We start from the raw sequence: 24,077 nt of genomic DNA on the forward strand, positions 1-24,077 counted from the left end.
TTATCCCAAGCACTTAATCACATAACATTCTAATCTACGAGTACAATGCCAATGCATTTAGGAATAGGAGTAAAAAGGTAAGGTATAGGCAACATATAACGCGTGAATTACTTACAATATTTTTAGAGTGGTTGACGGTGATTTCTAGTATGAGTTTCGACATTTTCGACAAACTTAGTTCTATAATTCTATATTAAGTAAAACCAATAAATAAAACCTGCATTTCACCAGGATATCGCCTTTTATCGACTGTATGCTCACTACCTTCCATCATATTTTTACCCCAGTGAAAATGGACTTGTGACAGTACATGTTTTTCTAAAAACGGCCCTCCCTCCAAATATGGACGCTCTGTCCGCCATTTTGCCCCAAGTATCACTAAAATTAATGTTCAGTTAGAATTACACATTGTATAGATTTAATTAATTTTGACGTCGAAACCTGGGACCCTTTATTGGGATCTCTTTAATTAAAGGCAGTTATAAATATTACCATAGTAGTTAAGCGTGTTAATTTCGAATCTTACCCTGGCTTGGTCGTCGCCCCGACGATGCTAATTTATTTATTTCAATCATATACATAGATAGTTTCTATTGCTCGTATGACCAAAGAAAATATTGTGGGGAAAACGTTTTTAAAAATGTATGTAGTGAAGCCTGCTACTTTTTCTGGATAAATAAATAAAAACAAGACAAGGTATTTGACCTTTGAAGAGACAACGTTCTTTTAATCTACTAAAAAGCCTGTCACTTCTGTGAAAAAGGTAAGATGGGGTGTGTGAAGTCGAGGATTTTAGGATGAAATAAATTTAGAGATATGCTTGTCGGTGTAGAAAATTGCAAAATCTGTGTGATAGGATACGACGTATCTAAATCGTTAAGAGTGCCATTATAATAATAAATTTTATTTCGCTTGACGCTTTCCTACGCTAAAAGAAATTACTGCGCAATTGCGCATATTGAAGAAAATTTGTAGGTTTCATAAGGGTCGTCGACCGGCAATTAATTAGCTACCAAGACTTAAAGCTAGTGCACTATTAACCACCTGTGTATCCAGTATTCGTCAATTTTATTTTATGCGGGTAGACATCGAAGTTGTACCACTTAAGTTCCGGACACGGGTAGTATAATGATGCTGCAATAGATACATTGATCGGTGTCGGTAGGTGTCCTTCTGTTTCACTCAAGTAGTAAATCCAAGCTACACTGCCATATTGAGGTACATTTTTAACTTCTTCTTTAGGTGCTTCCTCCTCCTCTATAATGAAAATGCTTAAATTGGTTGCGCTAATATTATTATTCACTTACGGCCTACGGCGTCGTACGATTGGATATTTAATTACATATTTAAAAAATGATGTGTAATGTAACATTTAAACGGTGAAATAATTATTAAAATCAGTCCAGTAGTTTTTAAGTTTATTCGTTACAAACATACGGAATACAAAACTTTCAACTTTATAACATTAGTGTTGATGAAATTTAAGTGTCAGAAACACATTTTAATAGAATTTAATACTATTGATTGTCACGAGTGTGATTTGTATTATTATTATTTTTTTATAGAACAGAGGGCAAACGGCCAGGAGGCTCATCTAACCTGATATTAAAGGATACCGCCGCCCATGGACACTCAATGCCAGAGGGCTCGCGGGTGCGTCGCCGGCCTTTTAAGAATTGGTACGCTCTTTTCTTGTCCTAAGTCGAATTAAAAATTACCTACAAGAGAATGTATGTATTTGATACCCAATATGAATGAAAACAGTCCTAAGCCACAAAGAGCGTTTGGAAATGACTTAGAACTGTTTAGAAAGTTATTTTCTCGGAATATATTATAAGAATTGTATTCCTTGGTTGCGGTTGGAATATTAAAACATTTTTAACATGTCTAATGCCTTATTGTGGTAGATATAATCGTACATGTTAGTATTTTATAATGTAACTAAATTAAACTAAATTCGGTTTCTGTAGTACCTGTTTGTGCGACTGCCGCGGCTTTTAACATTATAAATATAACATAATAATTTGAAGTCGAAATTAATACACAATTTTTTTTGTTTACAAGTTTTCAAATCGAAATAATAACATCACATACTGTCACAATATACTGATGTGACTTTAAGATGACAAGCACGTTTTACTTTATAATTTTTAAAAGATATGTTATAATAATCAGATACCTAAGTACAATTAATTACGAATGTAATTCATGGTTGAAATGACACAGATGCAAAATGATTGTATTGTTTATGCATACGTAGCGACCAAAAACTACCACTTAATACATTGACTTGATTTGACACTTGTCGATCAAAGTAAAAAATAATTGCTAAAATATCTTTTAAAATGCAAAACCAAGAATCTAAACCAAAATATAAGGTGATGGAAGTTTATCCGGATAGAGAACTCTTAGTGTGGGAAAAATGGATAGAAATTAGAAAAGAAGAAACACTGCATTTGGCACAAAAAACTGATAGACCACCAGCTGACCTCACTATGAATATTTTAGAGAAAATACGTGAGGATAAAGAAAGAAAAGTCGTTCTGGAACATGCCCAAATCGAGAAAAAACCGACAGTACGTGGTTATTTGTGGGAACAACCACAGCGGCTAAAACAATGTTGCTATTATGGACCTGTGTACGAAATACAAAGAACAAAAGAAGAAAAGGGCCTTCCTCGAGTTATACAACATATAGGAGTACCGAAATACATACAAGAAACAGAGAAAGGTATTATTGGGGTTCCAGAACGAAAACCATGCGTAAACTTGGACCACGAGTACATGCAATACCGAGAAAAAAGGGAACAAGAGCTTAAGGAGCAGATAAAAAAAATCGATCCATTCAGGTTATATAGGTTTTTTTATACTTATGATAGATTTTATGAAATAATCAATAATAAGTTAATTTTAAATATTTTTATTTTTTACAGACCGGATATAGACGAATTATTAGTAAGAGGCAGTAAACCAAAAACACCACCTCCAAAAATACCGCCTTTACCAAAAGTGACGCTTTCTACCGTAATAACTCGAGGAGATGAAGCAACCTGTTCTATTTACGCTCTAAAAATAAACAACTCTCTTTTCATCAAAGATATACATGATCAAAAAATATCTCATTTACGCGCCATGCAAAATGAATCATGGCATGAGTCTTGTAATACATGGTCATATTATTTTAATACACCAATTAGTCGAGCTGGCAGGTGCAAACTTTATCTACAAAATCCAGGAACAGTAATGATAAAATACTGTTGGAAAAAGATAAAACGATCACTTCCATTTATTCCCGAAGAACCTCTAGAACAAGTATTTTTCTTTAATAAAAATGAAGGTAGTTTATATCCTGGCCAAGAAAAAGAATTATGTTTTACGTTTATATCAGACAAACCTGGAATATACAATGAAATATGGGAGCTTAGTACTACCAACGTCTGTTTTTTTGATACTCTTACTGAAAAATTGGTAATTAATTTAACTGGTGATTCGGTTGAAAATATAGAAAGATTGATAAGAAAGGCCAGGAAGCTAGAAGGAAAAATAAATCATGTTGCCTCACGAAATATTATTATGAGCTTAATTGACGATGCCATTACTAAAGCAGTTAGTATTAAACCCGAAGCTTATCCTTACAAAAAGCTACTTCTTGAAAGAGACATGTTCATAATGAAAAATCCAGTATGTTTCTATCATCAGACAGAAGTTACAAATCTCAGAGATTTATATTCGGAAATGCAACCTAATGAGACATGGGATCTCTCAATAACAAGCTGGAGAAGTGCAATGGTAGAAAAAGAATACGACGACCGAATGAAATATTACGAGCTTCTCAGAAAATCCCACCTTCATTTACTTAAACCTTGGTTTGAAGATGACGATCTTCTACAAGACAAATACCGAGCTGTTAACATTCTTCTTGGGCAGTTGTTTGACAAATTTGATTATGAGTACTTTAGAATTCGGCAATTAATTCTTAATCTACCGGAAGGTGATATGTCAGAAACGACAACTGTTTCTAATATTTTCTTGGAGACTTCACCAATGGATTTCACAATACGAAACATATTCTATGTAAAAATGTATGAACACGTTGCAACTACAATGGAGACGTGTGCAGGAATATTGAGCAATTTGGATTTAAATAGATGGTTACAATTTGATTTTTGTAGATGGTAACATATTACTCATGCAAATCTGTATGAATTTGGTTGGGCGATTTATTTTTCATTTTGTAATCAAGAAAACATCCAATCATTTGAAATAAATATAATACAATAACAAATATTTGGTCACAGTTTCGCTTTCACTTGTTTAACGTAAATAACGGAGTGTCCGGGTGGGTGCCGTTGAGTGGGCCTTACATTCCGTTCGATTGGCGTTTTATCGACACCCTCCAATTGCCTTAAAAGTCCCAGCTGTAAAGAGAATATATACAACATCTTTTATTTTTGAGCTTCCTAATACTGACAGTTTTATTTTTTTATAAAGTAATTAAGTTCAGTCGAAAGCACTAATAAATTGTACCCATGTCAGATAAGTTCTTAAAGGGATTGTCCCGCATTCAACTGACCACAACTAATATGAGTTTTCAGGCCTAGGAATTAATTTTAGTTACTTAGGAATTAGACAGTTAAAAAATAGAAGTACGTCAATCTTTATAAATTTATAGTACTTTTGATTTTTTAAGTAAGACCGAAAGATTAGAATTTTACACCGTTTATCTACCTAAGACTTTTTGGTTTGTCATAAGATTTTAATTTTTCACTGATGGTGTTTAGGCAAACGAGTCATATTCAATAATTTTGCTTATCAATTATACAATTTTTAAACGACTTTGTTAATTATATTCTTTAATTTTTATATTCTTAAGACAATACATTTTCATATGACGTATACTTGTCTGTAGAAAATTCCAAAATCTCGTGGGACAAACATGCTAATTCAAAGATAAAGCAACACTATTTTTCCTGATTTAAATATAATATTTTTTCTATCTAAACAATAATAATATGTTTGGATTAAACATAGATACAAGGACTTTAGCCTAAACGACCCTAATTCCTGTGGAAAATCCCCTGAAAACTAACCTGTTCGCTACCAATCTGGACTGGTTTCTCATATATGATCCAGGTAACACATTCTGTGTATGGCGGCGTTGTTAATGATCCTTTGTACGTGACGTAGCTACCAGTTGTTACTTCCGCTCGATCCATCCAAGCTAATGACGCTGTAAGTAAAGGAACTCATGTAGCAGGAATAATTGGTAAGTATATATAGTAAATGAGGACCAGTGTTAGCTTAGCAAGGCCTGCGACTCGTGATCCTGTGGGCGTACCTTTGATGCCCTACTGTTCCTGATATGTGCGTATTTATGACTGGTGTATGGGCAATATATCATATGGGAAGGATAATATCTAGAGGAATCCTAAGATCAAAAAACTTACGGCGCTTGTCAAGAAACTTACGAATATCAAGGAAAGAGCGAAACAGAAATCTGACGGCAAATCCAATAGTAGTACCTCCAATCCGCTTCTTTATTTTTTATAGAAAATATGAGTTTTTATTTTGCTTTTTGTCCTACTAAGCATTTGCTCTGTAATTTTTTTTATGTATCAAAGTTAAAAAGCAAAATCTATTTCATGAAAAAGATTGTAGATAGAAGAGGATTTTACTAAATATATATTGCTCTCACAAGTCGCTAAAAGGGCACGTATGAGTTGTTCTAGACCAGTGTTGGTTGGATTATGAGGACCACTCACCTGAAGGTAATTGAACAGCATTATCTTGCTTCTTAATTTGGTCCAAGGCTTCAACAAACCAGTCAAAGCTTGGGTTAGGTGCATCAACTGCTTCTAGAAGAAATCCCACGACTGCCAAACCATCAGGGTTTGCCACAGCTGCCTCCATAGATTCATATTTACTATTGTAATGTACGAGATGACATTCTGCTGCGTATCTGAAAAAAATATATTGTCTGATTTTTCATTCCGTAGAATTCTGTCATAAGTGTTGCTACAAACAAAGTTCTCCACCGAAAAAGGGACAAATTTGAGGCAATTAAAAATAAAATGCTACGTTTTTTTATGTTGCCTACAAAAGGGTAAATCTAAATATTTACTTGATCGAGTGATCAAATACAAAAATAACAAATATTTCAATATCACGAACAATATATCGAATTAACTTTAATTACTATATTTTATTCTTTAGCATCACTGCCTACTGTTTCCAGGTTTAGTACACCTTTAAAAACAATGTTATCATTGCTTGGGCGTTTTTACTGTTTGTGATGAAAAGGGACGCAATTATCACTCGCCGTAAAACCACTATTAATGTGAGTACCGCACTTAATAAAATATATACATTCACTAACAAATAAATTGTACTCAGATGGTCAGACTCCCATCCAGTCAAAAAGGTTTGTTATCTCTGACATGTCAAAACATGATAGCTGTCAGAATTCTACGGAATTAAACATCACAGTATAGGATCCATTGCCCATATTTCATTGCTACCCCCTTCATCAATCATCAACTTTAAGAGACGTACTAAACAGTATTGAGTTAGTTAGTTCAGACGTTAAATAAACGTCAAAATTATATCAAACTGCAATCCTTGTTTAAGCCTATTGAGAGACAAGATGGCAGAAGTTTATGATCAGCTGTTATTTGCTAATTTAAGGACATTTTGTAATAGTTCCTTCGTTGTAGATTGGTCTATTAGAGAGAAGTTTGAGGCAATATTTCTTTTTGAATTCAATTATGTTTCACCATCACAAACCTACAGGTGGCGAGAAGTAAATTTATTTTGTTTAACGCGTTTCAGGAACTTCTGGTTTCATATCGGAAAAATATTTTTGCATTCATTTACCAATATAAGTATTAAAAACTTTTTGAACATTTAAATTGTTTTGTGGAGGTTGTTGTAGTCTTTGCAATCCCGTGTAAAACTCGACAATATCTAAAAAAAAACGGCTACCAAAATCTCTAAGTTTTATCAAGAACAATAAGGTTTGCGTTATTATAGTGTTAAATGTATAAAAACATATAATTCAGATAATTTATGATCTAGATGAATTGCGTAATTTTGTTCTCGTCAAAGATAACCCCAATTATCTTCTACATTGAAAACTTTTATATTGAATTTGTATTATTTGATTTTTTAGATGAATTTGTTGCTTTATAATGACGGCCAACTGTGAAGCCTAGTGAAGACTGCATAGATATACACTTCATTGTTAAATGATTACTTTGATATATCTACCCTATGTTCAGTTTCTTATTCATAAACGCAAAAGTCACAGACACTATGAAAATATTGAAGAACTTTGAAAGAAAGACACTCTTTTTAGTGACGTTTCACATATTTCACTCGAATTGCTTTGTAAATGATAATACATATTTGAATATGAAAAGCCATTAAGCCTACGTGAAATAAATACTAACCCATGTCCATCAAGCACATGCTCGCAGCCAGTGAAGTCATCAACCGACCAATGAAAGTGCATCTGCTCAAATATGTACTCCCCTATCAGCGGACCACCACTCAGTATCGGCCGTGTTGCAGAGTCAAATGTGAAATATGCTAGAACAGTATAAAAGTCCTATTTAGTTTATCAAATATATAACGATTTTTATCAAAGCTTTCTGACGGAAAGTGACTTAGAATAAAACTTTTTATCCTATATTATTACATTCTTTACATGACTCAATGTGTCGAGTGCTATAATATATCATGGTCAGCTTATAATGTCTTTTTTTTATAGAACACGGGCAAGAGGCTCACCTGATGTTAAGTGATACCGCCGCCCATGGACACTATGAATGCCAGAGGGCTCGTGGAAGCGTTGCCGGCCTTTTATGAATTGATACGCTCTTTTCTTGAAGGACCTAAGGTGAATTGGTTCGGAAATACTTCAGTAGGCAGCTGGTTCCACTTAGTGGTAGTGCGTGGCAGAAACTGCCTTAAAAACTCTCAGTTGTGGAACGACGGACGTCGAAGTGATACGGGTGGAATTTCATATTCTGTCTCGACGTCCGATGATAGAAACTCAGCTACAGGTATTATCCGAACAACTCCTCTAAACCTCTCTCCTTATACTTATGTTAATCAAGGATAGTATTATACCGAAATAATGAATATATTCTAATTAAGTTTTTTTTAATAAATAAATCATACCCGACTCCTGACTCTCTAAGGGCCCATTTATTTTATTTGTAAATATAAAATAAACAGAAGTGTTAAAAGTGAAAAAAAGCGTTAAATTATTCAAATGCTCTTTTAAGTAATTGTAGCTCCTCCATCGTAGATGCTTCATTAAGTATATCAGTTCATAAAGTAAAAAGGAAACATATTTTTTAATACTCATCATTTTAATAATAATCATTTCTATTGGTCCAAGATCCCAGGGCCGCCAGACATCACGTATTTTCTGACGGATGAAATGTGGACGATTGGGTAGTGTTAGTATGTACTATGATCGTATGCCTACCTGCTAGCTTGGTCAAACGGCCAATTTCCAGGTATCAGGTAATTAAGGTACACAAAAACATTACTTACTTCACGTAAATTCTCATGGCTGATTTTTATATATGTTTTCGAGTGTATAGTTAAAAATAAATTGTCAATACTCCCAGACACTTTCCGTCGGCCATATTGCTTAACAGACGCTTTAAGGGTCTCAAAATAATTAGTCAACTTCACGTAAATTCTGACGCTCCATTTTTATATATGTTCATCCGACAACTATTTTAAAAGCTTTGACAAGAAGACAGACCGATCCAAGGGGCCAATCATCCCCTAAACTAAATTTTAATATCTCTATGAGTGAGAGAGCATTATCTACGCGCATGAGACTGAGTGAGACCGACTGCGCTGTTAAAGCCATGAAAATTACTTGAACAGATATTTTATAATTTTTAGAACTTTTGTTGACCAGTAAATTGTAGCAACAAAAATAAGAAAAAAATTGACACATAATAAATAATACTAAAGTTAGCCGACATTTTTTTTTTTCAATTTATTAATTAGAACTAAAAAATATTTTTTAAAAATACCACTTATATTTAAATAGCAGCAATTTTTTAAATTAATTATTTATTGGAAATTTGGAAACAAAGTGGAAAAATATTAATTCTTCAATATTTCTTAACAGTGGCTTTTAATCTTCATTATCATCATCATCAAATATCAATCTTGAAATTGAATATCTAAATCGTGATCGTCATCATCAGCATTATCCTTATTTTCTTCCTCTGTAAAAAACAAGTTAAACAATGAAGGTCTGAAAAAACTAAAAAGATACAAATAATATGAGAAACGAAAATAATTTACCTGATTGTTCTTCCAGCGACTCACTGACAAAACCCGGTAATTGATCTCCATCGAACCAATGAAAATCATATTTACCATCTTGTAGTGTCCAGCCATTGTTTTCGGGGTTGAAAATATTTATTATCTTCATACTTGCATTGTTCCAAAGCTAGCCCGTCGAAACTGTTGCCAAAGCTCACTTTTACAAGGTGGTAAGTTACAGGCATCGAAGTTTCTTAAATTCTTTCGATTGAATTCTTCATTTATATCAGATATCATGTATGTAAATGATAAACAACTGTAGTCTGGCAGCATCTACATCAATTATTCCAGGAAAATTGTAAACATCACAGATAAATTTTTGTATTATGTTGAATACACGTTCTTCTTCATCTACATCACCAACAAAATCCAACGTACCAAAACGGTGAAATGCTTTGTTGGTACTCTTCATTTTTCTTCAAAATATTAAACGGCTTTTGCTTGCCCTTTTTGAATAATAATAATTTTTCAAGTAATTTTCATGGCTTTAACAGCGCAGTCGGTCTCACTCAGTCTCATGCGCGTAGATAATGCTCTCTCACTCATAGAGATATTAAAATTTAGTTTAGGGGATGATTGGCCCCTTGGATCGGTCTGTCTTCTTGTCAAAGCTTTTAAAATAGTTGTCGGATGAACATATATAAAAATGGAGCGTCAGAATTTACGTGAAGTTGACTAATTATTTTGAGACCCTTAAAGCGTCTGTTAAGCAATATGGCCGACGGAAAGTGTCTGGGAGTATTGACAATTTATTTTTAACTATACACTCGAAAACATATATAAAAATCAGCCATGAGAATTTACGTGAAGTAAGTAATGTTTTTGTGTACCTTAATTACCTGATACCTGGAAATTGGCCGTTTGACCAAGCTAGCAGGTAGGCATACGATCATAGTACATACTAACACTACCCAATCGTCCACATTTCATCCGTCAGAAAATACGTGATGTCTGGCGGCCCTGGGATCTTGCTCTATATATAGCTGTGTTTAACAACATGTAGTATAAAGGAATTCATATGTGTGTGTGAACATAAAGAATAACATATGGGACATCTAAACAAGATCGTAAAAGTGGAGATCGAGCCAAATGAAGATTGCAAATAACAAGGAAGACTTAGAAAAAAGCATTCTGAAGCGTTACGACCCAGATGAACTTCTTAAATTCAATTAACTAAGTAGACGTTGCGGACCCCACATTCTTTTGAAATTGTACCTACATTTACTTATTGAAATATGTTTATCAACAAATCATTAGTCCGAGAGGCCGAAAAATTAAAAGGCCGGCAACGCACTCGCTAGCCCTCTGGAATTGAGTGTCCATGGGCGGTATCACTTAACATTAGGTGAGCCTCCTGCCCGTTTGCTCCCTGTTCTATATAAAACAAAAATAACGAATGAAAAAAAACATTATGCATCTTTATTTTCTAATTAAAATTGTTGTGTTCTACCTAGTTTAGGAGTGTGTAGGAAGTTAGGATTACCGCGAGCAACGTCTCCCGTATGTCAAAATCCAATACGATTTTGACATTCTTTAAGTCTTGACTCGAATTTTACTTTCAGGTTACAGCCCTGCGATTCTGTAACTCACTTTTCGAACTCACACAGCGGTTTTCGCATCGGCGGTCGCTCTCAAAACAGTCGTGAAGCAGTCATTTTATGATTTGGCATTCTGAAAAGGTGGGAGCTTGTAGTTTATTGTTTATTAGAATGCCAAATCATAAAATGACTGCTTCACGACTGATTTCAGAGCGACCGCTGATGCGAAATCCGCTGTGTGAGTTCGAAAAGTGAGTTACAGAATCGCAGGGCAGGAGTTAGAGGTTTATTTATTGTAAGCTTGTTTAAATTTAATTTTTGCGTGCCTTTAAATTTTTAATTAATACTTTTTTAAGACGGTTAACTACCACTTTGTTTATCTGAAACATTCACCAAAAATTTATTATAAAGGGTGTCCAGCAGGAATTTTTCAACTTTAAATTGCGATTATCGAAATAATAGCGGGGTGACGTAAGCAGGGGGGATATCATTCAAAGTGTACGATTTGCGGATTTGTTAGTCGCTATGAGTCACTGGTCGGGAGCGCACCGCGCTTTTGCTGTGGAGCAATATTTGAAGTGCAGTGAATCATTGGTACGTGCACGTCGCGCTTTTTGTACTCATTTTAATATTCGACGACTAAGTGATGGGCCGAGCACGCAACTTATCTGGTCGTGGGTACAAAGATTCAGGCAAGAAGGCACAATGGTAAACAGACCTATTCCTGGACCATCAACGTCAGCAACAACGCCAGAACATGTGTCTCAAGTTCGAAATGAAATTATTCGAAATCCACGAAAATCAATAAGGAAGATTGCGGCCTCCACAGGAATAAAAAAATCAACAGTGCATGTTATTTTGAAAAAGAAATTAAAGCTGCACCCGTACAAAATGCAAATTGTTCAGTATCTCAACGAAAATGACTATCCTTTGCGAGAATCCTTCGCAAGAACAATGCTGGGACGTTTTCGGACAGCACTTGCGCTTAGAAACATTTTATTCAGTGACGAAGCACATTTTCATATTGATGGCTATGTTAACAAACAAAATATGCGATACTGGTGCCCTAACAACCCTAGAGAGCGCCATCAAAAACGTTTACATTGTTTAAAAACGACAGTTTGGTGTGCCATTTCAGCGAGCGGGGTAATTGGCCCTTATTTTTTTAACCAAGGTGAGACGGTCACTGCTCCGGTGTATTGCCGTATGATCGACGAGTTTCTGTTACCGCAATTGCAGCAGTATTCAGGGTACAACAACCGAACACAATTTCAACAGGACGGTGCCACTCCGCACACAGCTAGGGTGTCGATGGAAAGGTTAAGGACAGTTTTTCCGAATAAACTGATCAGCAAGTACGGAGACATTCCATGGCCGCCTCGGTCACCAGACCTCACACCTTGCGATTTTTTTTTATGGGGATACCTCAAATCAAAGGTCTACAACAACAATCCCCGGACAATTCAGGCCCTACAAGAAAACATTCGCCATGAAATTCAAAGCATTACTCCAGCGCTTTGCCGTCGCGTAATCGCAAATGTAAGGGTCCGACTGCAAGAGTGCATTGAAAAAAAAGGCCATCATTTGAATGATATCGTTTTTAAAAAATAAAATCCGCATTGTTTTTCTGTATTATTATGAAATAAAAATAAATAAAAACGATGTAGTTTTTTTTATATTAAATTCTAAAGTTGAAAATATTCCGCTGGACACCCTTTATATAAAAAATGTTATATAACATTGGTATCAGACTTAAAATAATCAATCAGAGAAGTAAGAACATTACGTCTCTGATGACGTTTTGACATGTTTATCATAATTTTTCAAAGTATATAAAATTTACATAATATCCAGTAGTGACTGCTTAGTATTATTTATTGAAATGTGACTTATTTGATAAGATAATTCTATAGAATTTCCAATATCTTATCTCAGTTCATGACTGATTTGGTTAAATAGTTACATTGTTGTCTAGCAAGCGCGTTTGCTAACAAAGGTTAACACATTTGTTCACCAAATCTTTAAGTTCATGCTTTTAAGCGCACGTAATTGTACGTTATGGATAAGCAGACATAAATACAATTGTAAGACTATAAAAGGGGTGGAAATACGAGCTTACTATTCCCACAAATGTAGCGGTTTATTTACCTACTAAACTTAACTGATTAAGATAAAAGTCTACTTTTGCCAAACAATTTGTTATTTGAACGTAAAAATATAGCCCTCATTATTTTAAGAGTCTCTAAGAGAGACATTTCTTTGAATATTTTTAAAGTGTTTAGTCCCATTTAAGTTTCATACAAATATTGCTTAAAATATGACACGAAAGTACGAGAATATATATGTCAGGAAATGCTTGGATTATCAGGAAATGTTTTGGTCGAGTCACTTGACCGTTGACTTTTATTGTCGCTTTGGTAATCAAATAAATTTGAATTGCGCCTGAGCAGCGATAGACTTTTCTATCTATATGCGGAGTTATCACTCACCCGTGCTAAAACATCGTAAGGACGACATGAAAAAGTCGTCACCGCATATCAAATACAAAAGGCTGATCACCTACTTGCCTATTTATATATATAAATATCACAAAACAGATATATAATTCTGAAATTTAAGACCAAGATTGTAGCGTCATCGGTTATTTATTTATTTTAATTTACCTGTCTGTCCAGTATTTAGAAGAACCCCGTGGGAGTCATTATTCCAGTAGCCTTTGAACTTTAGAGGGTCTAATGATGACCAGGTTGGACACCGGTTCACTGATATTGCTATGGGTGACTGAGATGCTCGTAACTTTGATATTTGTTCAGCTGGAACAAATCATTAATAAGTTTATATTGTAAATAATGCGTACGAAATTACCAAATAAATCAGTTTAATTTTTAATTATAGTTGTGTTAATTAGCTATAAAGTAACAGACTTCGTGTTTAAAGAAAAGGGGAAACGGACAGTCTGATCACCGGATGTTTATTGATTTCGCTAGTCATGGATTTGTGCAAGGGAGCGTTCAACTATTACGGAACGAATTTTGTCATTATGTAAAACATTACGATGCGTACCTTTCCAGTACTTTACACCAGATAATGGTAACTTTTAGGTATAAAGAGTCACTAGGTGGTCACGAAACGTTTTACTATTGGGTACAGAAAAACGTTACGGCGCGTTACGTTTACGCTTACGTTACGTACGCATGGGGGGGGTCAGTAAGCTCCAAAAATTGCGTGACGTACTACTTGAATGCTCCCCAAGGTAACAAGATTTCGTAATAATATTTAATTGCTTGTCCTGTAAAGTAATTAAATTGCATTTATCATATTCTGACCTATGGCCACAGATTTATAAGCCCTAAAACAGTATGTATGTTTAAAATATATAAGAAAATATGACATCACAAATTTTACATACATACACATCAATTATGTTGGAGCATAAACATTTCAAAGACTAATCAAGATATAAGATAGATAATCATATCAAGAAAAAAAATAAATATAGTAAACTGCAAAAAGAAAAACTAAAACTATATAGAAACTTACACCTCATTAAGAACGTATTGAGGAGGGCAACCGGGGCTATGGCCTATAGCCTCCACAACAGTGGGCCCCCACGGACCATGTAATGTCAAAAGTTGGCGTAGAGATTACGGAATAAAAATGTTTTAAATTCCGACTAGTAAACACTAGTCAACAACTTTTCTTTTGATATTTTTTTATATGTTTGTTAAATATTTAAAGAATCTACTTGGTTTCACAACAAAGTGGTTGCCTGGAAGAGATCGCGAAGCGATAAGGCCGCCAGTTGCCCTCCTTTTCATTTAATTATGTTCAATTTTGTTAATGCAACGAAGTGTTAATAAATAATAAATAAATAAATTATTTATGGAAAAACTCGATTGAAACAATCGTTCATTTTATTTGGGAAAATAATTTGGGGCCAGGGGGCCTCCACTCTTTTGTTGCCCCGAGCCTAAATCCAGCCCTGGTGCTACACGGAAATGTATCAATCAAAATGCTTCAAACATCAGACGATGTGATATAAGTATTTTCCATTTGATTATGATAAAAGCCACCATTGATTAACATACAAATACCAGATTGTTTATCTAATTCGTTACGATCATGACTTTCAATGAAAAGTACTGCAAATTATAGGAAATATGTGAGGCCTAGTTATCTTTATCGATAATTTTGTTATTAATTACAAAACTATTTTACGATAACTAATCATTGACGACACGACATAGATAAGTAAAACTTAGCTTACAATTAATTTAATTTTTTACAAATTACAAATATAAATATGTAAATATAATAAACTACTCACAATTATACCTATATACTACTAAAATTAAAAAAAAATTAAATGTTACAATCTAGTGGCTAAGCTGTTGCTTAAATAAAAAGATATATCTTCTAATATATAAAATTTTCGTGTCGCGGTGTTTGTAGTTAAACTCTTCCGAAACGGCCTGACCGATTCTCATGAAATTTTGTGTGCATATTGGGTATGTCTGAGAATCGGACAACATCTATTTTTCACCCCCATAAATGTTAAGGGTAGTCCACCGCTAAGTTTTTTTTTTTTATGATACAGCATTAAAAATTACATACATCCCCTAATTTTCACCCCTCTACGATCAACCCCTATTTTTTATTATAAATGATATTACATGGCAAAACGACGTTTGCCAGGTCAGCTAGTTTATTTATAAAAATATTCCAGAATAATATTAACATAGTTTACAGACTTGATACCGCAATGAGTTGCACAATTTTATTTTGCAAACTATGAGTTTGTACGACCGTCAGTATTTAGAATATGTATTATTCACTTGGAAATTAACTTTAATATTTCATTTTTATATATATTTATGTACATTTCACAAATTCAGAAATCGGGATAATTGACTCTACTCATTTTCAATAAATATTTTCTTCCTATAAAGTATCCTTCAACTGAAAGCTGTATTAAACTTATTTCGACCCGCGTGAGCTTCGTGTGTTTTGCCAAAACTATTGCGACCTCTTCAACAATAATCGTTATATTACAGGCAATTCACACAAAACTTTGATTGATTACTTAAGTTTTCCTGAATAATCAAACTATCTATTCAAGACAATATTTGGTAATTTTAAATCGTTCATACAGACAATATAAAGATGTAAGGATTACATCTTAAGGTTAAGAACGCGAAAGTTGAAATAAAAACTCTATAACAAATTACATTTAGGCCAGACAAATGAAAACTTAATTTCAAAGAATAATTTAAGTTAAGCTGTCAATTAATTACAATAAAATAAATATATTTTACCATCTGATGTCGCGGCAGTTTTTGAACTGGACACTTTTAATCCCATAGTAGTATCCATGTTTACTACGTCTAGTTTACAACTGCGAATTTAAGAAAATGATTCGTTTTGAAGGTTGTATCTAATCTAAGATTGCTTTATCTTTTATTGATTATTTGTTGGGCATGCTAATTTTGTTATCAGACTTTGGAGTAAGTGTATTGAATTGTTTCCATCCAACTTCTGGATTGTACCTACTGTTTAATTCAACTATACTAATATATAGAACTGTTGATTTTGTTGAACGGCCTAATCTCGGGGAATTCCTAATCGCCCTAATCTTGTTTACTGTTTCTTTTTTGTATCACGCTCCGAATAAACAAGATGAAACTTCAGGGAATGACTTGGCGAAAAATTAGCGATTAAAAAGAGTGGCGGAGAGTTTATTGCCAGTTCTTCTCTTCCGTTCTACACCCTTGATTTGAGAACTGGCTGTAAATGTAAAATTAGAAGCATTTCATAATCAGGCCTCGACTTACGTCGTCTCGATTTACGTCGTTTCAAGTTACGTCGAACAATGTTTTTACACTATTCCTCAAGCATACGTATGCCGGAAATCGAAACAAATGACGTCATTTCCGGCATAGGAGAAATCACTTGTCTTGTGCAGATTTGGAGAATGCCATGAAATTTTTTGAAGAAATGATCCTAATTTTGAGAGAAGTTTCAACGTTAATAACAAAATTTGTGAGCATGATAGCAAGAAGAAAGAAGCGAAGCAATCTAGAATTGATAGTTTTAAGGCAAAAGTTTAATTTATTATGTCTCATTAGACATTTTGATTACATATTAAAGTTTATGTATATTTATTTTGTGACGTTCATAAGTGTACATTTTGTTACCTATATGAATAAATGATTTTTGAATTTGAAATTGAATTAATAGTTTTACTATGGTTTTTGCTTTTACGCCGCGTGGGCATTAAACATAACTTCACTTATGTACTCATGATATATATTCTTTAAACTTCCTCTAAAAAAACTTATTAAAATAATCTTACTTGATAATAGCAACCTACCAAACAGACTCTTCAGCTTGATAATATTAAATTTATTAGAAAAAAAGATAAAAATTGCTTTTTGTTACAATCCAGTGATTCCGATGGAGATCGTGGCTCAGATATCGTACCTTTTTAACGGAAAATATGCAATGATTTTATATTAAAATTGTTCCGTTTTAGATTATGTGACGAAACGAGGCCAACCTATTAATATTTGACTTACAGTTTCGCTATCTTTTTCAAAACTTTCCAATAATTTTACTTTATATTTCTGGCTTTTTTTTTAAAGACAATTCACACCAATTGACCGAGTCTCATGCTAAGCTGGCGAATCTTGTGTTATGGGTACTAGGCAACGGATATACATTCATATTATACATGGATAGACATATAAATACATATTTAAACACCCAAGACCTAAGCACAACACCAAATACTCATCACCTCGATGTTCGTCTAGCAGGGGTACTAACCACTAGACCAATAAGTCGTCAAATTACAAATTTATTGTTTGAATGAATCCTCTTACTAATAGTAATTAAGTACAAATATAAAGCATGCTGGGCTTGCCTGTTACAGGGTGTAAAATTCGTTTTCATTGTTATTTTTGATGTTTGTATTTGTTAATTCCTAGAGGCAATATTATACGTGTTTCTCTTGATAGAATGCTAACGCGACCCCAAGTTTAACCAATAGTGACGTGATGGGTGGGAGGTATAGTGAGTATGGCTAGCGAGTCCCCCACTCTGTGCGGAATTGTATTCGCCGCGGTAAAAGAAAAATTATGTAAATTTCTATTGTAATCCCCAATGGCAAACCTGTTTTTAAATAAATAAATAAATTAACTTACCGAGTTTTTTCGCCGGAGGAACGTCTTCGACTCTTTGAATACAAGTTCCTTCGTTTTTATTATGAACTAAAATTTCATTATGTTTGTCTGTGGGCTCTTTTAAGCATTTTATTTGAAAATAATTATGAACTTTTTCGTCATTGCGCGTAATAGCCGATTTTGTAAGATGAATTAAGCTTTTTTCCAAGTTCTTCAGTTTCTCTCTTAGAGACCTGTTCTCCGATTCAATAGCTTCTAATTCAATTTCAATATTACGATCAATGTTAAATCTAGTAGTTTCATTTAAACCATACATTTTCGTTTTAATTTCTCTAAATTCTTTACGTAATTTCTTTAAGGTATCCATTTGAGCTTTCGAGATGGTTTCGAGAAATTGAATGATTTCCTTTTGAAATTCCCTTATAACACTTCGTATATACGTTTCTTCAGGTTTGCGTTTTCTTGAACTCATTGTGATTTCTATTACCTTGAAGTCCCATTAGCGGCAATTCATTCAATTGGACCGACAAAGACGTGATCATTCGCAGTGTTAATGATACACATTACATAATAAATACAATATACATATGTAAAAGAAAACTATAAAAAAATAAACCTAAAACTACTGATTTATACATTTACTGCACTAATGTATATGAAATGTCAATAATTGTCAGTAATTGACGTTATAGTCATAATTATGACACTATTTCCCTAGATGTAAAACAGAAAGTAAATGGCTAATCAACAATATACCTACATAATATTCTGTAGTTAAAAGATAATGGCTTTCGTGAACCACATATTTACGATCTTCGAATTAAAGAGACTTACGTGTCCCAGGACATGATAGTTTTTGTTTTGAATTTGATTTATGATCGTATTATGGTCATAGAAAAACTTCTTATATCATGAAGCTGTGTCTAAATAAATAAATCAGTGGCGCTACAATGTCTTTAGGTCTGGGCCTCAGATTTCTGAATCTGTTTCATGATCATTTTTCAATCTAATAGGCAAGTAGGTGATCAGTCTCCAGTGCCTGACACACGCCGTCGACTTTTTGGGTCTAAGACATGTCGATTTCCTCACGATGTTTTCCTTCAGCGTTCGAGCAAATGTTAAATGCGCACATAGAAAGAAATTCGAATGAAGCTGTGTATAGATTATATAAAATCTCATATCGTTACCGACACCAGTTTTATTATTGATTTTACCCCCATTATTCATAAAACCTATATCAGTCTAATTGCACTGATTTAACTGAAGTACTCGTCTCTTTAAGTCAATATGTGATAAAAAGAGATAGAAGAGCACTTTCATTCAATCTATAAAGTTTTTTTAACTAACCACGCAATGGAAAATATGATTTTCTTATAATTTGAACATACAGAAGTTAAAATCCCCTTTTAACACTAGTATTTGTGTGTATATATCGCTAAATATTTTCTATGAAACCAACATTGAATTATTAAAAAAATATAAGTTTAATACTGATATTTTTTTAGCAAAAACATGTAAGTTTAAACATGCACAATGAAGTATTCTATTGACATAACTTTTACACATTTTACCGGATTGAATAATATCCAAATTAAAATCTCAAGATAAACAATCCGCGAAAATAGAGGACACCGTGAGCCATTTCTGCCAAAATCCTCCATCTTCGATACTAACTCCGGGGAAATAAATACAGATAAGCAACTTTTTCTACAGCTGTGATACTTTTTGTCTTCAGTCACCGTCGGATTTTTTTTTAAATTATATATATAATTTAAAATTATGCAAAATTATTTTAAATTTATAATATTACATAACTTCAATCCGGTAAAAAAGTGTTTTCTTTAAACATAATATAGATTAAGCACTAACGATAATTTGCTGATATGATTACTTAATCGTATCGTAAATAACAAAGTTTGATTTATATTTCGTGTAACAATTAAAAAACAGATATTTTTCTGTTTGTCATATATTTCGTAGAAATTGTTTTGGATTTATAATACAAAATTTTTAGTATTGAAACTCATTAAAATATTTGCGAATTATGTGGTTTGGATTTTCTTATTTCACTTTTCTATTTCAAAAAAGTCTTTAATAACAGCGACAAGCACCAATTATTCGATTAAAAAACTACTCTCAGCCTTGCGATTCTGTAACTCACTTTTCGAACTCTCACAGCGGTTTTCGCAGCGGCGGTCGCACTCAAATCAGTCGTGAAGCAGTCATTTTACGATTTGGCATTCTGATAAACAATAAACTACAAGCTCCCTCCGCTTGTCAAGACGTAATTTGAAATTACTTAACAGAATACCATGAGATTCCAAAAATGACGTGAGTGACGAAGGGAGTGTTTTTAGTGCGAGGAAACTCACTTCTACACTAATTTTTAAAACGTATAAATAAAGTTCACGTAAAAAATTTAAGTATCCCGGACAATATATCCCCGCCGCAGCGAAAATTAAATCATTAATACAGTGGACAATGAACTACCATTACTACAGATTATGGGTGTACCACAGCTTGGATTAAGCACTTAATAATATAATTATAATAAGTATAATTATTTTATGTAAACGTGTTAAAGTGTTTTGAGTATTGCAGACATGAGATCCAATCACTGTTTTGATTGGATAAGGTTCCATTTACCACCTTTCGAATATATAAGAAGGGTTTATATTTTCTATCTCTTTCAGGTCTCTATATCATGCAAATTGTCAGATTTATACGCATTGTCTTATAGTGCTTTTCATGAAAGAAGTCCCGCGGCGATTTTTGGAACTAAATTTGACAGGTCGGCAATGTTGTCATTCGTCGATGTTATCAAGTTCGTTTGTTGTGGTAGATTTTTGTGAATTTTTAACTAGCTTAGTGCATTTTAAAGATTGATTACAATGCCAAAAGTTGTAAAAAGTTCGGCTCGAGAAATGATATTAAAGGTGAAAGAGTTCTGTGAAGCGGAACATGAGAATCAAGGTGTTTTAATACCACTAAACAATGTTCGGAAGAGAGTTGCCGCCAAAACAGGTACTTTTTAGAGTTGACATTTAATATTTTTTTGCTGTATTGATGGGACTTTTATGATATAAATTCGTTTTTGCGACAAAATTTAACAAATACATAACGTGATGAAACTAGGTAACTGAAATTAAAACATATTACATATGACATAAGCATTATAAACTTAGTTATAATTATTTTTAATTGTTCATAATTTAATTGCAGGTGTGTCAGAGAAAACTGTAACAAGAATTACAAACGAAGGTAATATGTAACAACAGCGGCGTGTACTTCGAAAAAAATTGTAACCCAACAAGAATAAAAAATTGTATTGCTTTTCTTTACCCTATTTTCTCATCTTTTCCTCATATTTTTGTAAGTAGGTAGAACACCGCTAATATAAGTAAATAAAAATATACTTTTTACATAGCAGAAATATTGTTTCATCGAAGTATGCAGAAAATAATATTTTTTGATAAATTACATCTGCTAAATGTAAATAAAATAGGTAATTTTTTTACTCATAAATGGCAACATTACGGCATGCGATTGCAGCGCCGCGTCTGGGGGACTTCTTTCATGAAAAGGACTATACTTTAAATATGTGATTTCCTTCCGCATTTTCTTCTTTTAAATGGGCTTGTTTAATCTTATGAGTCCCCACGAGGCTTAAGAATATCCATGTTTTCAAATATACTACTATCATTATAAATTATAATAGGCTGTTTTCAGATCAAAATTTTAAGGTACCGCGGATAAGTTTGGTTCAGAAAAATTAATTCTATTAATTCTTTGATTTATCAATGCTAAGTTTTAATAGAAATACCTTTTTATTTCATTTCATTAATGCATATCTCGTTAAATGGTTAAAAATTCAGACTTCATCTAAGTATTGTTTAGTAAAAAATAGTACCTACGGTAGTACATGGACAGCGTACTAACACAGTAGAATCTGCGTGTTCTTTGTGATTAACTGATTCAGGACGCCATTAGTGCTATGCTGAAACGATGCATTAAGAAACAAAGGAATAAATACTAAAAGTTTGACACAAGAAAATAATAGCATTAAGTCTCAAACAATAGTTTTTTTTAAATGGCTCTGGCACAATTTGTGCATTAGCCAGTGTCAAGTATAGGATTTTTTATAATTCGTGCTTGTCTTTAGAAATTCGACCGTGTCCTCCATGTACGTTTTAGGCACTCGCCCGGTACCGCACACCACCACCTTTGGGAGGCCAAAGGCCGAGAACAAATTTAAATTAAATTAAAACTTGCCCTCGAACCGGGATTCGAACCCGGTACCCCTCATCTAGCTGCCACTTATTAAGTTCGCTAGGCTATGAGTCCCCTACAAAAAATTATTTTATATTTGTTGTCCTTATCATGTTTAGATATAGATTTTTACGATAGTGTATTCAATATCCAAACATTTTACTCGATATAACGTTGATAGTTTGCACTAAAACAATCCATATTATTATAGTTTATTACGGAATCGAACGTCCGCAATAAATATTAAATCGCAAGCGCGCTTTACTCGATTTTCACACAATTGTTACGTCAACGATTTGTATAGAAAAAATACTAATCATTAAAATAAACGCTAAATATTAATTAATAAGTATACGATTTTGTTATCTACTATGACTGTATAGATATAGAGAGGTCACCAATAAATCGCACCAACGGACTTCATGACTTAAAGAAACATTCTAGAGCGAACAGTAAGATTTCAAACTATTTATTATTTTAGAATTTAAAATACAAACGTGTGTATGTAGACAAATGACACTTTTGGAGATTAGGGAAACGATAAACGAATCCGCTATGATAGATGGTGCTTGTCACACACCGATTAGATAACTGACTACCACGTGCCGGCCAGTGACCAAACCGGGAAGACACAATGTTGACACTTTAAGGGGAAGACTATTATGATAAAAATGTGCAAACACTACGCAATAGAATGAGAGAACTATTAACTAGAAACAAGCTGTACGTGTGATGTAATCTGTAATCCATAACTAATCTAGCTCCAATACAAAATTAAGGAGTTCTTTGGTGCAACGAGGATATATCAAAAACTACTTAGTTTAATGTTACTACATGTAAGAAAGGTATTAAAAGGTCACGCTATGACCAATAGGAATAACTAAAGACACTGTAAAGCTTGTACTATATCACCAAAACTCTTATATTAATAGTTCTTTCGATTTGCGTTTTAATACTTTTTCAACTTTAATTAAATCATTAGTTAGCAGATTTATGTTAGCAACCTGCTGGACATATTAAATCATCAGCTATGACATAATAATAAATTTCACCGCAGACGTTGTGTGCTCGTACGACATATAAAACAAGTGAAAGTGCAATAAATATAGTCTAGACTAGTATTAAATTGAAAATGTTCTATTCTAGAAAATATGAAACGAGAAAGAATGTAGCCTTAAACAGCGGTCTTCGGATGTTATACAACTGACATGTTAAGTTCGTGGATCTAGATAAGAAATGTAGAGAATATTTGCAATTTTATTACTTCGTTATTAAGCTGATATTACTATAATGGTTACATTTGTGTCGCCTACAGTACAGTGCAATTTCATCGATCGCCGTGACCTGTGCTGATTAGGGCTTATTGTAAATAATTTATTGCAACGGCAAACGATTCGCAAGTATTTCAAGTTCAATTGTGGTCTATAAATCTTTTTCGAGAAACATTAAAATTTTGTTAATAATCCAGAATCTACGAAAATGAATGAATGAGGAATTTCAAGTTTGTTTCTGTGAAGACATATCGTCAATTGATATTTTTCAATGAATTGCATATACATAGTCAAATATTTTTCTGGAAACATTGAAATCTTGTTAATAATACAAAATTCACGAAAATTTATGAATGTGAAATCAATCGTTGAACATTTTTTTTTTCATAGGCAAGTGATGATCGGGCTTCTCTGATATTTTTGGCGTAAAATAATGTGATATTTACCATTAGGCTGCGTAAT

General features: G+C 33.4%; 2 protein-coding genes across 6 annotated transcripts; one reads left to right on the forward strand and one right to left on the reverse strand.

Annotated features, from left to right (window-relative positions):
• The first annotated feature begins 2,323 nt into the window (after window positions 1–2,323).
• On the forward strand, window positions 2,324–4,178 carry LOC125053091 (MYCBP-associated protein-like). Its single transcript, XM_047654301.1, has 2 exons — window positions 2,324–2,848; window positions 2,933–4,178. The coding sequence occupies exons 1-2, from the start codon at window positions 2,346–2,348 to the stop codon at window positions 4,176–4,178; spliced, it is 1,749 nt and encodes a 582-aa protein (XP_047510257.1). The 5' UTR covers window positions 2,324–2,345.
• Window positions 4,179–4,253: 75 nt separating this feature from the next.
• Window positions 4,254–22,938, reverse strand: LOC125053348 (carbonic anhydrase 1). Of its 5 annotated transcripts, none has more exons than XM_047654679.1 (7): window positions 22,842–22,938; window positions 18,097–18,562; window positions 13,558–13,707; window positions 7,448–7,586; window positions 5,762–5,958; window positions 5,090–5,229; window positions 4,254–4,417 (listed from the first exon to the last, which is right to left on the reverse strand). In XM_047654679.1, exons 2-7 carry the CDS (start codon window positions 18,545–18,547, stop codon window positions 4,292–4,294), a joined length of 1,203 nt encoding a protein of 400 aa, XP_047510635.1. In that variant the 5' UTR covers window positions 18,548–18,562; window positions 22,842–22,938; the 3' UTR covers window positions 4,254–4,291. The 5 variants fall into 5 exon arrangements, with proteins under 5 accessions (XP_047510635.1, XP_047510634.1, XP_047510637.1 ...); XM_047654678.1 differs by having other exon boundaries at window positions 18,097–18,675; window positions 22,842–22,923; XM_047654681.1 differs by having other exon boundaries at window positions 18,097–18,555; window positions 22,842–22,914.
• Between the last annotated feature and the right edge of the window lie 1,139 nt (window positions 22,939–24,077).

The sequence above is a fragment of the Pieris napi genome, chromosome 10, assembly GCF_905475465.1.
Source record: "Pieris napi chromosome 10, ilPieNapi1.2, whole genome shotgun sequence".
Taxonomy (NCBI): domain Eukaryota; kingdom Metazoa; phylum Arthropoda; class Insecta; order Lepidoptera; family Pieridae; genus Pieris; species Pieris napi.